The sequence below is a fragment of the Cryptotermes secundus genome, unplaced genomic scaffold (genome assembly GCF_002891405.2).
Source record: "Cryptotermes secundus unplaced genomic scaffold, Csec_1.0 scaffold4316, whole genome shotgun sequence".
NCBI lineage: Eukaryota > Metazoa > Arthropoda > Insecta > Blattodea > Kalotermitidae > Cryptotermes > Cryptotermes secundus.
In genome coordinates, this window is record NW_019727849.1 from 94600 (window position 1) to 110273 (window position 15674).

Consider the following 15674-nt stretch of genomic DNA (forward strand, 5'->3'; position numbering starts at 1 on the left):
TGAGCCACTCTCACGACATTTATGAATGTAGACTTCACATTATGAGTGACCTCCACATGTTGCTGACTGAGCCTCGCTCTACAGGATGGTGGAGGGAGGGAGGAAGGAGGGAGGATAGTTCTGGGAACAGTGAGGTCAAAGTGGGGTAACCATATTGTTTATTTCACAACAATAAAGAACAAATTAATGCATGTATTTCTTTAGTTCTATACTTATAAATTCTCTTTGGTTGTTGAGGCATACCTAAGAGGGAAGGCCGCATCATAGCTCAAGTGGCTAGTCGCTGGCTTCCCACCGTTGTGGCCCAGGTTCAATCCTGGGTCTGGTCAAGTTGGATTTATGGTGGACAAAGCGGTGCTGGGGCAGGTTTTCTCCGAGTACTTCGGTTTCCCCTGTGAATCTTCATTCCACCAAATTCTCCATCATCATAATCACCCTGGGCAGCCTACAATAGGTCAGTCAGTGTGCCGCCGTGCCAAGTGGACCCAGCTGCACTCCATCCCCCACTAAGCGAATACCTAAGAGGGATGAATTAACAGGATGGAGAAAACTACATAATCAGGAGCTTTGTAAATTGTTTGATTGTCAAGTCTAGGACGATGAGATGGGAAGGACATGCAGCACACATGGGACAGAAAATCAATGCAGTCAAACCTGAAGAGACCACTAGGAAGACCTAGACTGAGATGGGAGGATAACATTAAAATTGTTCTTAAAGAAGCAGGAAGGGAGGCTGTGAATCTAGCCCAGATTAGAGACCTGTAGCTGGCTACTGTGGACATGGTAATGAACCTTCAGGTTGGGAAACATTTTGTGAGTACATCTCGAGTAGCTGAGCAACTGTAGGCTTCTTAAGTAGCAGTCAGCTTCATGGAGCTGATTGGTCAAAGCAAACCAATATGCTGACACTGTTACCGTCACATATCTTAGCACTGCAGGCTACATGAGAAACTTGTGGCCATTTCTGAGACTCTAAATAAACCAAGAAACATTGCTATGTCAGTGACAGATTGAAATGAAATATTTTTCCTGGCTGTACCATCTCTTGACGTCTTTATAATTACAAGAAACAGAGAACCAAATTCTAAGCATCAGCCAGATCTGATCATGGAAGTCCCAGTAAAAACCTGCCACACTGGTTCAGTCAGTTTGCTAACAGGGAAAGGACCAATCAGATATACTCAATGTATCACAGTGTAGTAAGCTGAAAGCACTTCGTCACCCTGTTCAATGTTTTCGATAGACACTAGAGCCACCAGTCGGAGGTGGTCACAGTGGGAACCGCTGCTGTACCATACATTGGGCAGAAAGCATCTCTGCTCTGGAGGAATGCATGACAGTGGTACAGTGATCTCCTGGTAAGCCACATTGGCAGGGAAGCCTGTGGGAAAAATGGCAACCTGTCAAAAAGTGAATAAGGTATATCTTATCTTGTATCTAATGATGTGTGATAAATGGATAGTGGCAGGATCTTTATCAAGGAGGAGCAACTAGTGCCAGGACAGTTTCAGTGAGGGGCACAGGCAGCCAAAATATTTGCTTACTAGCCTCTGTGCACACTGTATAAGAATATGGATCACTCTTAAACTGTGGAGTCTCTACAGACTGTCCCAGGAGGAAAGGTCAGTATTCTGGGACATCACAGTACTGATCATTCTAAGCAAAAAATTGCTTATGTACGTGTCCTATTCCGAATGGTTTCTGAGATAAAGCTACTTTACTGTACTTACTTATGGAGCTGAGCCATTCTTAACACTTCAAAAATTGTTGATAAGAAAGAGATATTACGTACTGTTTCTAATACCGGTATTTATTGTTCAAGTGACAAAGTTGGTACAGTTTACCTAATACATTTTCGAAAATTCCACCGTCAACATCAGTGCACTTTGCATGTGAGGACACAGCATCGTGCTCATCTGTACAGTGTACTGTACAGTGAAATAGCTCTATCTCAGAAACCATACGGAATAGGACACATGCACATACACACTTTTTTTTTGCTTAGAATGACTGATACTATGACCTCCCAGAATACTGACCTTTCCTCCTGGGATACTCTGTATATTGAAACAGATGAAATCACAAACACAGATGCTTTGGTATTAATATTAGGCTATTTCCTTTTTCTTTTCTGAAATTCTTATTTCTTGTGAACGTCTGACAGTGAGAGGGGGTGGTGGCTAGCTTACTCCAACTCCCTCTGCCAGGACCCATGTCCATACCCCAGTCTACTATGAAATGGGGTCATCTCTACACATGATAGTAACATTTTCACTTGTTGAAAAATGAGTCTCCCCAGCAAGATTACTGTTCTCTAGGCTGTAAGGCCCCACAGTCTGACAGAACATTACATCACTATACAACTGGTGCTATCTTCAGGCCAGAAGTGCAAGCTGAGCTTCATAAAAATGGTATGAATACAGAGGCCAGAATAAGTGGGTACAATAAAAAGGGGAAAAAATAAAATATGGTCAATTTTCCTAAGGCAGAAAGCACTTTTCTACATTTGCATGAGGAGGATGTGATGGTCATGGCATGTAGCATGCATGGATGACATATGAAATGCATACAGAATGTTGTGAGTCTTGAGGTTATCATGGCAAGGGTATGAAGGTTAGTGTCTTCTGGGATGTGATGCTACATAGTACGGTATAAAGTTACCATTGTTTCGTATGGACTTGTGGCCTCCATCTTCAGGGAAGAGTAGTCAGTACTCTACCCTGAAGTTGAAGGCAGCAGGTGCCTCCAAAATGTTGGTAACCACCTACAACACTACTCTTGTTTCGTACGGGCATGAAACTTCATATCTCACACTGAGGGAGAAATACAAAATGGGCCTGTTTGAGAACAGGGTGCTGAGGGGAATATTTGGACCCACGAGAAAAGAAGCGATGGGAAGATTGAGAAAATTACAAAATGATGGGCTTCTTAATTTGCGCTTCCAGTCAAATACTAATAGGATGATGGAAACAAACCAGAGAGCACTGTACTGCTGTGGCCATTACAGAGCAACTATAGATAGACATACAGGCAGAAGGGAGGATACCAAGATTGGTCCTTAAAACAAGGTGAGGTGTGGACTGACTCATGAAAAGGTACAGTAGCAGACTCTGTGAAAATGCTCAGGACTACTGGGTTTTTGGACTCTGTCCATCATCCAGTATTCTAAAGAACGTAAGGCTTCAAGAACTGGATCAGTTTCCACCCTTAGGTGAGGGGGTGGGAGACACTACCTTGTTGGTCTGTCAGTAAGAGCTAACCAAAATCATTGTTCTTTTGTGTTCCTTAGAATACTGGACGATGGACAAAGTCCAAAAACCCAGTAATCCTGAGTGTTACACTCCATCATCAGAACCCTTTAGAAACTATCTTTGAAAATTATAATAAATCATGGCATTCCAGAAAGGGGGTGGAATTTCTTCCCTAGGTGAGCAGCTATCAGTTTCTAAAAGTAACAGCTCTGTGGAGTTGAATTCACAGCAACTTTATCATTAGGTTATCACTTTATATTGCTCTGAACAATTTTCTGCTGAATTCATTACATCCTACCTGGACTGTGATTGTTGACATACTGGCCAATGTTGAGTGGCATCACAGGATGCTCTGTAAGCCATGTGAGGTCCCCTGCTTGATAAGGCCACACAGAATCGCGCCTCACACATGACCTGCATCACCAGTCAAATATACATGAGGTTATTCCAGTGAACCCTGTTCCAAAATGTGATCAAATGGTGTCGACAAGCATTTCGGTTCTATGAAAACAGGTCAATTTCATGAAGAGACTGAAAACTACCAACTGAATGTAAATAATGCAATGAAACAGTCCACTATAACATCAAAAGACAAGCAGATTAATATATGAATATACTTACTTATATATCAACTTGGACATTCGCTGATCATTGCCATCGACATGAATACCATCCAGACATCGCAGTACAAAGGCATTACCAATAGAGGGCAGCAAAACTGGCTCATCACGATGATACAATGTTCCTGTGAAGCATGAACAACCGAATACTAAGAGTTCAATATCAAACAGATGTGTGTCATGCTATTGTGAATGTGGCTAGTCAGTCCAGTAACTCATATGTTGCACTGTCAGCAAATCTTCATTCCTCACTGAAACAAAGTAGGATCATAAGAGTATGTGGCCACTAGGCAGGCTGGTGTAGCAGTAACACCCAAGATTTGTAGTCAAATCTTAGTCAGCACACTGGCAACCTTGACTGAGGTGTTTTTTTTTTTGTGGGCTTCCTGAGTCCCTCACAGAAAATTCTGGGATAGTACCTCAGTCAGGATATAATCAATCCAATTCATTACACTCAATACTAGAGGATTGGAGACACCAATAAAAACAAATAAACAAAACAAACTCGGTGTTTTTAGTCTTCAAGCAAATTATACCAACCGATCGACTGCCGCTTGTCGGCGAGGTTACTGCCAACTTTAGCGGATAGAGGGTGTCGCGTGGTTAGCGCAACAGATCCCCACGGCCGTTAATTTCGGTTTTCTATACTGGAGCCGCTATTTCCTTGAAATAGCTACTCAGTTATCATCACGAGGCTGAGTAGACCCTGCTCCAGACCCACTACTTCTCAGAAAAAATCTGGTAGCGCCGGGAATCGAACCCGGAGCTCTGGATCTGTAGCCAGGAACTCTGACCACTTGACTACAGAGGCAGTGGAGATACCAACAGGACTGTAAAATAAATCATCATTATTCATGTCCCACAAATCAACTTATAAACCAAAGAGACCAATTTTCACAAAACTTGGTATGAACATTATGCCACTGGAGATCATGACTCTGAGATCCTTAAGGTGCTCAATGTGAAGGTTAGTGTCCGCTGGGATGTGAGGCTGTGTAGCATGATCAAAAGGCACCATCATTTCAGAGGAATATGGTACCACATTGACTGGTTTATTGGAGTACAGCGATATGACTGGAACTTGTGACGTACATGCTCTTGTCCTGTGCTTACCCTGTGCTAATGCAATGGGAGCTTGCAGACTGTTGGGTATTCTGTCAGGGGTTGAACCATACAATGAACCTAGAAGAATCGCACTTATTTACAGCAGATTCCTTCCCATTCTTTGTCTGCAGTAAAATTCCTACAGATTCACTGCCAAGGACTTGGGCTACGGGACACATCTGGGCAAAAATGAAAATTAGGAATTTCTACTTGACAATCCTCAGAAAGTCTCACCATGTGGAACACTCACACAGCTGGTGAAGGATCACAGGGAGGACTTTGTTTGAAATCACACTGAAATAACCAATTAGCAGGCTAGTATAAAGCAAAAAAATGATTTGTTCCTCCAGTCACTACTAAACTCATAGTGGGAAGCATAATCATGTTCAAATTTTGAATCTGGATGTTCTCAGAGTGAGGAGACCTCCAGATAAAAGCATTTACGGCAAGTTGCCTCAGTGCAGTGTTTGGATGACCTTAGTAGGGGATATTCACACCTTTCTGCACCACTATGGACCAATACGTGTATTTGGACCTATAATGAACCCCTTCCATGTTTTGAGTTGATTAGATCAGTCTGGAGTACTTATATTATAACAATTACAGCTGAAGAGACTGACTCATTGTTAATTAATTAGTACAGTATTTCCATCAAGAGATGGCATAAAATTTAACCTACCAATGTTTAGCGGGGGTGAAACTTGCTTTCATGTGGTCTATACCTGTTGTCATCTGAAGGTAATTTCAGGAAATATATTGGGTTTTCTTGTGCAACTGCATTTACCACAAAGAAGCCCTGACATTTCTAGCAGGTAGTTGGGTGGTGGCACTTGGGATTTGAAGCCTTAAAATCATATATTTAAATTATATTATTTAAATACGGTATTATCATTACTATGCATGTGTAAAGAACATTGTATTATAGTCTGTAAAGGTGACTGTGGCATGAAATGGGGTTTCCCATCAGCATTTAAACTCATGAGAACAATAAGCTCTAATCCTGGATTTGTTCTACAATACTCGTGGATCAAATTTCATAACTCAATAAACCCCTGGATCATGTACCTGAGAAGATCTCATTAGTGAAACGTTAAGCTACCCTGACAAAATCATCCTACCCTAAGGCATTCCCTAGCTACTTCAACATGGCAACCACTCTCCCAATAATATTTAACGTTACACAGAATTAGCATATGGCAAGTGATGTCACACAGGGTAGTGAATGGTGAAAAAGATGGGCACAGGAGCTCCCCAAAAAGTTGGTGATATTCTACCAGACTGCACACCATCACATCACAGAAGACAGTGAACTTCCAGTTAAATGATCATTCACATACCAGGATAAAGAGCAACAAGAGATCCCTTCTTGACTCTGCCTCGGGCAACCCTCACCCCTGTGCCGGCTCCAGGTACCTTGCTAGGTGCTCGGGTCACACAGAACCCAAGAACTGTCTCTGTAACCTGAGAGATAACACAACAAATACTATCTATAGAAGGGGGTGAGACTGAGTCCCTTGGCAATGAGGCCTCAAATGAACCAATTGTAGGAATGGGGTGAGACTGAGTCCCTTGGCAATGAGGCCTCAAATGAACCAATTGTAGGAATGGGGTGAGACTGGGTCCTTGGCGCTGAGGTCTCAAAATGAGCCCACTGCAGGAATGGGGTGAGACAATCGCTCTATACTGCAGCTTAGAAAGATAACTCACACTTGCATTCCTGTCTGCAACTGCAACTGGAGGCAGACTGCTGTACACTGTTGACTGCAGGTGTGGCAGAAGGCATAACAATGCTGACAGCAGGACATCATCATCTACGATCTTGTCTCTTTCTCCCACCTCAATGACCCTCTTTGATCTACAAACCATACAGGTATACCTGGATGTCAATGCATGGCCAAGTCAAAGAATGTGGACAGCATTTATTTGACCAAGACTGTGACATGTCACTGGGTCTTAATGTTTGAAAAATGCAGGCAGTTATGAAGATAAAAGCAGACTTTAATTTAGAAGTTGACAAAATGTGATGACATTGTTGTATGTATGTATGTAAGGAGTGGGCCATAAAAACTGGCCCCCGCACTGCGACCTTCAATGATCTATTGTGCTTCCCTTTGGATTAGCCCTTTATTAATCCTACATTTTTAATAAAGTGACACTGTTGTAACTCTTATGGTTAGATTTATATTTCCCAATACTACTGTGTTTGAGAACAGGGTGTTGAGGAGAATATCTGGACCGAAGAGAGATGAAGTGACAGGTGGTTGGAGAAAACTGCATAATGAGGAGCTTCGTAACTTGTACTCTTCTCCAAGTATAATTAGAATGATCACATCAAGGAGGATGAGGTGGGCAGGTCATATAGCTTGAATGGGGGAGATGAGGAATGCGTATAGGATGTTGGTGGGAAAGCCAGAAGGAAAGAGACCACAGGGAAGCCCAAGGCATAGGTGGGTGGACAATATTAGAATGGACCTTAGAGAGATAGGATGGGATGGTATGGATTGGATAGATCTGGCTCAGGATAGGGACCAGGGGAGGGCTCTTGTGAACACGGTAATGAACCTTCGGGTTCCATAAAATGCTGGGAAATTCTTGAGTAGCTCCAGAATTGGTGGCTCCTCCAGAAGGGCTCAGCTCCATGAGTAAGTAAGTAAGTACTGTGACGCTACATCTGCAGAGGCTCATTCAGCCAACATGTGTTCACTCAACTGTGCAATGCATGGACAATAAAGGTAAGAAGGAAAAAACGTAAAGTTGTCCGTCTTCTTAATTAATTAAGCACCATGCCATGAAGACACATGAGGGAGCAGATGTACGGCACCACCGTTCTTCACCTGAGCACTAGATGAAGATGAGTGGTCAGCTTCACAGCCTGGCCACTTTACTTAGAGGGAAAGAGCTCCCGGTACCCATTCGATAGGAGACTGGAAGAGCCCCAGATCCAGTGTGGACACTGCGGAGAAGTAAAATATCTCTTGTCCCCGCCAGGAATCAAAATCTGGCCATCCAGCCTGCAGCCTGTGGCTATACTGACTGACCTATCTTAACTCCTAAATAAATGTTACATCAACATTTCTCAAACTTTAGAATATAAGATGACTGATACAGTTAATTACCCATTTCTCGATCTCAATTTTAAGTACAGTTATATCCTCTAATACAAAGAATTCTAACCTTTCTGTTGAAACTTGTCACTGAATCTTATGCCAAACTATGAACAAGTCAGCATGCTGGATCCCTATTTAACTTGTAATGCATAGTGGTTAGCATATGTACCACCATACTGCATTGCATCACATCCCAGAAGAGTGTACTCTTCAGACATACAGTATGTTTTCTTTCAGAGACAAACTAAATTTGTAAATATCATTCAGGGTTCAGTGGAACCAGGATAGTGCAGTCAGTATAGCAACTGGCTACGGGCTGGACAACTGAGGGGTCAGAGTTCGAGTTCTGCCAGGGTCAAGAATTTTCTCTTCTCCACATCATCCAGACTGGTTTTGGGGCTCACCCAACATCCTATCAAATGGGTAGCAGGGGTTCTTTCCCCATGGGTAAAGTGGCCAACTAGTGCTGAGGTCAAGAAAATGTGAATTTATATATTCACTCCCCAATACGTCTTCATGGCATGGTTAAGCATAGAGACAACTTTGCCTTTTTTTTTTTTACTTATTCAGGGTTCAGTTGCACACTACATAACCTCAGACACATTTCTTTCTGATCAGCAGATATCTGAAGCTGGAAATCATCTGTGATGCAGATTCATGGAGTAGCTCGTCCTTTCAATGTGCCCACGTTGTGAATTTATTTATTTATTTATTTACGATTTCTTTATTGGTGCTGTCAGTACATCAGACTACGGAGCATCAAAGGAGAGAATTGGAAGAGATATGGATGGGGTCACTGCCCAATTTGAGGTACTATTCCACGATTTGTCTCGAAGGACTGAGGCAAACCATGGTAAACCTCAATTAGCATGACCAGTCTCCTGACCATAATTCCACTGCAGGGTCTCCACATTGTGCTGCAGGAACACTGTCAAAGGGCATCAAGACCTGTGCCACTCCAAGGACACTGAATCTGTGAAGACCCTTAAACTAACTGCCCTCAACCAAGACGTCTGGTAACACGAACTCGAATCATGCAAGGTTGTTCTGATACTTCATCAAGCACTGCACCAAGAAAATGTTTGACTGAGTGAACACATGCAAATGAACGGAGGAAAACCAATGGGAAGTAAATGTGATTTCAGCCAAGGTCACAAAGGAGTGTGAATCAAACCACTTTCTAGCACAAACATGTGTACCTGTTTTTGAGGTTCAGAACAATCCAGGGTACAAATCGGTGTCTGTATCCTCTCCATTTCTTCAGTAATCTTATGAGCATTGCCTTTCAGTGTGATGTGGCCTATACCTAAAAGCATTGACAATTGCAATTTTCTTAAATATACTTGTATAATAGTCTTTAATACTGTCAATTAAAGGGGGTCCTGTATTCAAAAGGTGGGTTTTACTGTAGTTTGAATAACGTTTTTAAACAACAAAGTCTCACAGAGACTTATACAACATAATGCTGTGTAGTCTAGCAAAAGTCAACAAACAGTAACTTATTTTAACTGCAGTATATGGCATTGTATACTATAAGCCATTCCTCATGTCTGCTGTGAGAACCTCAGATCCATAAATAAAGTGGCATGACAATTGCTGTTACGAATCCATTCCGTAACATACGTAATTATCATTCTTCATGTAATATAACTGTAGCATACCCATGTTTTGATAATTTCCGTTATTTTGTTCTTTATTGCTTCGTACATTATGAAGCTATCAACGAACGAATTATCATGATAGCAAAAAAAGAAATATATATACTTGTATATATGTATTTACAATTACTGACGTAATTAGACACTGGAGGTTACAGAAGTGCATTCATCATATGCGGTAAAATATAAAAGCCGATTATGTAGAATAGAATGCCTGCAACCCTGGCATATTTAAGGTTAAATTGATTACACTCCGTTAAATTACATCTATTTCGTCTCTCTGAAGAAACCACTCGAGGTTTTATTAAGTTGAGCAGTTTTTGACTACAAATACACCTAGCTCTTCAGCTGGATTGTAATCTGTGCACTGGTTATTATGTGATAACGTCCTTACCGCGCCTACTCCAACTCTACACGCTCTACACCTTCCATAATCGCAGTACAAACCTCCAGAACTAAAACTTCATGGCCTTCATGGTCATAAAACAAAATACTGCTATGTACAAACAAACCCTTACGGTGTGACAGAATTATTTGCTATAAAGGGTAACACCCAGCAGCATGATAACTTTTTCGGCAATATATGTATAAAATGAGCAATATAGCTACCATATTTATACATCTGATAACTGTCCACCTAAATGTCTGTTGGTGTCATATCAATCCCGTCGGTGCAAAGCACAGTTATGAATGTTACGAAGTTACTTGAGCGCGAAACTTCAAGTAGATTCTAAAGGGTTCTGATGATGGTGGATGACACACAGAATTACTGGGGGTTTGGACTTGTTCCATCATCTGGAATTTTAGGTAAGAGAGGACATGGCATTTCTGAAACTGGATGGTTCCGTCTTCAGGTGAGAAAGGAAGACACCTACTCAGTTGGGCCCCTTGGGTTCAAGGTGGAAGGCTAAAGTCATGTACTTCAGGAAATGACCTGAGTAAGACAATTTCGATCTGCGATCGTATTTTGTCCAGTAAATACTGCATTTCACTAAACTTTGTTGGGCTGCAGACCACCAACTGCTTAAAAAGGCATTTCTGAAGATTTCATAGTCTGTGAGTTTGTTGGAAATGGCTTCAAGCCATTGTCGACTTAATTTTTCTACTACAGACCTGCAGGATACTGTCAGATGATACATTTGAGATACACCCCTAAGTTTAAAAAACTTGTCTAGTCTTTTCAAATGAAAGACGGGATTCACTTCTGAATTTTTGTTAAACAAGGGAAGTACGACATCAGAACTGTTTAACCCACTAATGGCAACAAGTTGATGCAGTGTTGTTTTACATGTATTGTAAGCATTGTTTTGGCAATTACATGAAATTGCAAACTCTGAATTATTACTAGGGGTGGCGGATTGAGGAGCAAGCAAAGATGGTCACAGTTTTTTTGCAGAATTTTACTTTTTAACTTATTAATATCTAGGTCGATTACTTCAAGCTGTTTCTCGAAATCCTTTTGTAGCTGAGACTGGATCAGCTCATCTCTCTCCCCTAATCCCTTAAACCTAAGTCAAAGGTTTCTTTCACAGCATTTTTGATCTGATACACCTCTATATTTAAACTGTCCAGCTTGTTTGTATTACTTTCTATTATCTGTTCGTGAATTTCTAGCTTGTTTTTGACTTTACTCAAAGCAAATTCTATTTGCTTTTTAGTTTCTACTAACTCAGCCTCTGTTTCCTGACTTACTTGCTTGAGTAGTCGAATTACTTTGCTTTGCTGGGTATGTAGCCTAGTGGAAAATTGCTGACTAAGTTTATTTTTCTCCTCGACTTTGAGGTTGAGTTTGTCTGCTTCCTGCTTAACCTCCTCTCTTATTCCTTTTTGCACCTGGTTGATTTTACCCTTTAAATTCTTTTTTATTCGAATTTCACCTGTAAGTCTCTACTGCTAGAATTTATCTTATCATGTAACTCTTAAAATTTACCACTGTTGGATTTTATTTCTCATGCAAAATTTTGATTTTATGTTCTCCCGAATTTTTAATTTTTGTCCTCTTTATATTTGGCATTATCTGATTTTAAGTTCTTCTGAATTTTATTTCCTGAAGTTTCACGTTCTTCTTGTAGTCCCGCTGTCTCCCCCTTAAGTTTAGCATTATCTTGTCGGAATTCCGCTACAAAATTGACCAGTAAGTCTTTAAGTCCCTCATTTTCATTTTTTTTTTTAATTTTTATGAAGTAGTCGATTGAATCGCAAAAGGATCACAGGTTTTATCTGATTTTGTACACTCCACTTCACTGTTTGCTATGCTTGGCCATGGGCTCACTAAGGCCTTCTAGTTTTTGGGCTGAGTAATCGGCTATACACCAGACTACACAGCGTTACATCGCATACCAGAGCAGTCTTCCTGCATACCTAATTTCAGTACTTTTGTTACTTTGTATTACGGTTGTAAAAACAATTTGTGATACAGTTACAAAAAGTAATTCGTCTATATGAATGGAAGCACAACGCAGGTGACAAAATTTGATTCTACAGTTGTGTTTCACATATGTGTCGGAAATATCGTTCCGAATGAATACATATATACTCATTAGAAACAATGTACTTTCTGAAACTGGATCTCTTATTGTTATAACCAAACAAATAAATAGCAGAGCACTGTTCAGAAAACTGCACCAGGGCATCAGTGTGCGTTTCTGGCCTATGCCAGACGAATTCTTCCAAGTACTTGAGTTCTTCACGCGTAAGTATCTTACCGAACAACCGCGAATTCATAGCGCAATTTACGTACAATTTTTTCAAGTTCACAAAATAGGACAAGGCACTGTCACAGCTATGCCTGCCTTTGAAACCAATATGAAGACAGCGAACAGAAGGATATTCAAGAGCAGCCACGCCACTGAAGTGTTCTGAGCAACTTCCACTCGGTGGGAATTCAGTGTACAAAAGAAGGCCGAGACAACGTACTGATATACATGTACGAACAATAAACATGAAGTTAAGGTCTTCAATGAGCTCAAGATGCAAGGAAATAAGCTGTCTGCCAATAGCTGCAAGAAGTTCTTCCACATGACTGAAGTCCCCATGTTTGAGAGTCAATGCTGACAGATGTTTCAGCCTTTTCAGAGCATTCAAATTACAGTTCCTAATTCGAGTCACTGAGAGTGATGTGAGATTTTGGAATGTTTCGGTCAGCAGCCATATGTGCGTGTCTCTTGGGTTTTGGCAAGCAAATCTCTTCAGGAATGCAGAAGGAGATGATTCATCATTACCCAACATCCTCATTTCAGCAAATCTTCTCAACATTTTCCTCTGGCCTCTCCTAGTTATCGACGTTGAGTGTATTGTTAATTCTTCCAAATGTTGAAACCTCAGAATGGAGTCCACAGATCGATTTGTCACTTGCGAAGAGTAGCTGATGTCAAGGCTTTTCAAATCCTTGCAGCATCTGGAGAGAACTTCCAAATCGCAATCATGACATCCGTGAAACGAAACTCGTTCCAAATTGCCTGTAATATCCTGGTCATTTAGGCCTCTTTTATGCCATTTTACCAAATTTAGCACTTTCAGATTCTTCATTTTGTGCAAATCATGAAAAATGAGATCAGATCTACGAAGTTTGTAATAATCTATAGTAGTAGGATGCAGCTTTTCTTCAAAACATTCCAGACTCGTAACCGTCGGATGTATAACAGCGAATGCTACTTCTGGCATGATTCTGTGCAGCCATTTCGAATTTGCTGTGGTTTTCATTTCTAGGAATGTGTCGTTCAGAGCTTGCAGTACTTTGATTGTCACTTCCCTGGCGAGAACCGGTGGCACTGCATTCTGGATCATCACAGCCAGGCACCTGCACATTTCTTGGATATTCTGCTTAAATTCCTTGATCTTTGTGAGCCGTGACAAAGCTACTAGACGTGTTGGCAGTCCTGCCACATACTTTACAAACGCATCTATTGCAAGGTCACTAAGTTGATCTGGACATCTGGGAAATGGCATTCTGAAAGAAGAAAATATCACATTTGAGGTTTTTATGGTGGTGAAGATTTGCATTGCCTGTTATGAATGTTGGCATTAATTTGATCGGTGCTCTGCTTCTGGGACTCACCCACAAGTACAAACACGGTATACTGAGGATGGGGAAATACAAGTTTCAAGCTCTTCTAAACCAGCTTCCCCATCTCCCGTGAAAAAAGTTGAATATTACAGTTAGCAGTCCCACATACTGGCAGAATTTGTACTACCTGTAACCAGCAGGTGCTGCAGTCTATATGTATGTCATTCTGGTGGAAGCAGTCTGCTGAAAGTAAACATACATGTCACCTCCATCTTCAGGGTCAAAGAATAAACCAAGGAAACCAGCATGAAGGACACAGCAAGCAGATGTGTTACATCTTAGAATATAGGCTTTTCAAGAAAATAAAGTTACTATTTACAAGCAGCATACAATATACAATCTATTTTCTTTCCAAATGGGTTTCATCACAATTGTGAATGTACCATATATGTTCCATTCCAACTCATGTCATTTGTGTCACCAGCTGACTGTAACAGCCCACCAAAATCAGGATGGCAGAAATGTGAAAATTGTCATGAATCTTTGACATTTTAATCCACTAAATGCTGGGATGGGTATTTTTTTCCCTCCATTTAACAATAAATGAAGTCAGGTACCTTCAAAATAAGCATGTCATTCTTGGGTCCAGTGGCATGCATGTTAACCACTAGACCACCTGACATGTTTCAAATATGTAATTTTTTCTGAAAGAACATAGCATTTAGTATGCTTTACAATTTACGTTTGTTTTGACACCTTAGAGATTTCCTGCTACTAACTTATGAAGATACAATCAATGTAATGGTATAGTACTAATGGAAGCAGCATGGTCCTGTAGTCTGACCTTCACTGGAAATGGAATATGAGTAAAGTGTCCGAAATGCTAGTGGGGTGCAAAGGGATACATATGAACACACACACACACACACTCATTCCTCACCAAAGTTTAAACAAATCCATACTGAAATGGCTGACAAAATGTAAATAAATTACAGAAATTTCACTTTCATTATGTGAAAGCAACATATAAATTTAGAAAACATGACAAAGGGAAAATTTGAAGAATGTATATAATGTTTATATGTTGACAAAATCAAATAGTGTCTTATGAATGTATTATTTAAACTCAACAGCCTTACAACTTAACATGTTATTTTTGTTAAGTTAACCCCGCTAATTATCATGTACAACACATCAGATACCACAAGTAAAATCTTCAAATCAGAGCCACTGTCCAAACAACATGCTTAAAGCCATAAGATGTTACGAGCACAAAACTCCAACATTTCTGTTTCACATGTATGAATTCAGCACTGTTTTAGCATTTGTTTTTAAATCAACACTGTCATGGCTGATTGCCTCAGAAGACTTCAGCACCTCTTTTCTTCATTATTGTACTACAAACCCATGGTCTGCACACAACTGCTTCTCTGATCCCTCATTCAAAAACATACATTAACTTTATAGTTACTAATTAAAACATTTTTATCCAAGTCGAATGAACTTCACAGCACTGTAAACCATACCATGCTTTCATATTTTGTCATTAACAAATATTTATATGGCAACTGTGTACTTTTCAAGGATGGGGCAACAGACGTACTCTCCTTAATGCTGTATGGTGTGACAACAGTACACGATAAATTACCGTGACTTATCTCAGAATGTTGTACTACTTACTTGGGACTACAGGTTTTGTCTTGTGCAGAGAACTTCGTAACTTTAAATGCGTCCACAGAGCTGTACTTCTAACCAACCAACCCAACGCCTGCTGTGAAGAGGGTGCGAATTTCCTAATTATTTTTCTGATTCAGTAAGCCGCATGGGCCATAATGTTTGAAATGCAGTAGTCACAATTCACAGATTACAAGAGGCACTGAAAATATCCTACATGCAGACAACCCTCACACCAGCAAATTCAGCAAAAG

General features: G+C 40.6%; 1 protein-coding gene across 5 annotated transcripts; it reads right to left on the minus strand.

Moving 5' to 3' along the window:
- Positions 1-524: 524 nt before the first annotated feature.
- Positions 525-15513, minus strand: LOC111865083 (SET domain-containing protein 9). 5 transcript variants are annotated; one of them, XM_023852812.2, is made up of 7 exons: positions 15427-15513; positions 9282-13689; positions 6683-6830; positions 6313-6436; positions 3873-3996; positions 3550-3665; positions 525-1381 (listed from the first exon to the last, which is right to left on the minus strand). In XM_023852812.2, exons 2-7 carry the CDS (start codon positions 9359-9361, stop codon positions 1182-1184), a joined length of 792 nt encoding a protein of 263 aa, XP_023708580.1. In that variant the 5' UTR covers positions 9362-13689; positions 15427-15513; the 3' UTR covers positions 525-1181. The 5 variants fall into 5 exon arrangements, with proteins under 5 accessions (XP_023708580.1, XP_023708581.1, XP_023708582.1 ...); XM_023852813.2 differs by having other exon boundaries at positions 9282-9388; positions 15427-15512; XM_023852814.2 differs by lacking the exon at positions 15427-15513 and adding an exon at positions 13934-15419 and having other exon boundaries at positions 9282-9388.
- Between the last annotated feature and the right edge of the window lie 161 nt (positions 15514-15674).

What these genes read in the sequence shown, in the direction of transcription:
- LOC111865083 (XM_023852811.2), bottom strand. Translation starts at nt 13,688, where the DNA reads ATGCCATTTCCCAGATGTCCAGATCAACTTAGTGACCTTGCAATAGAT.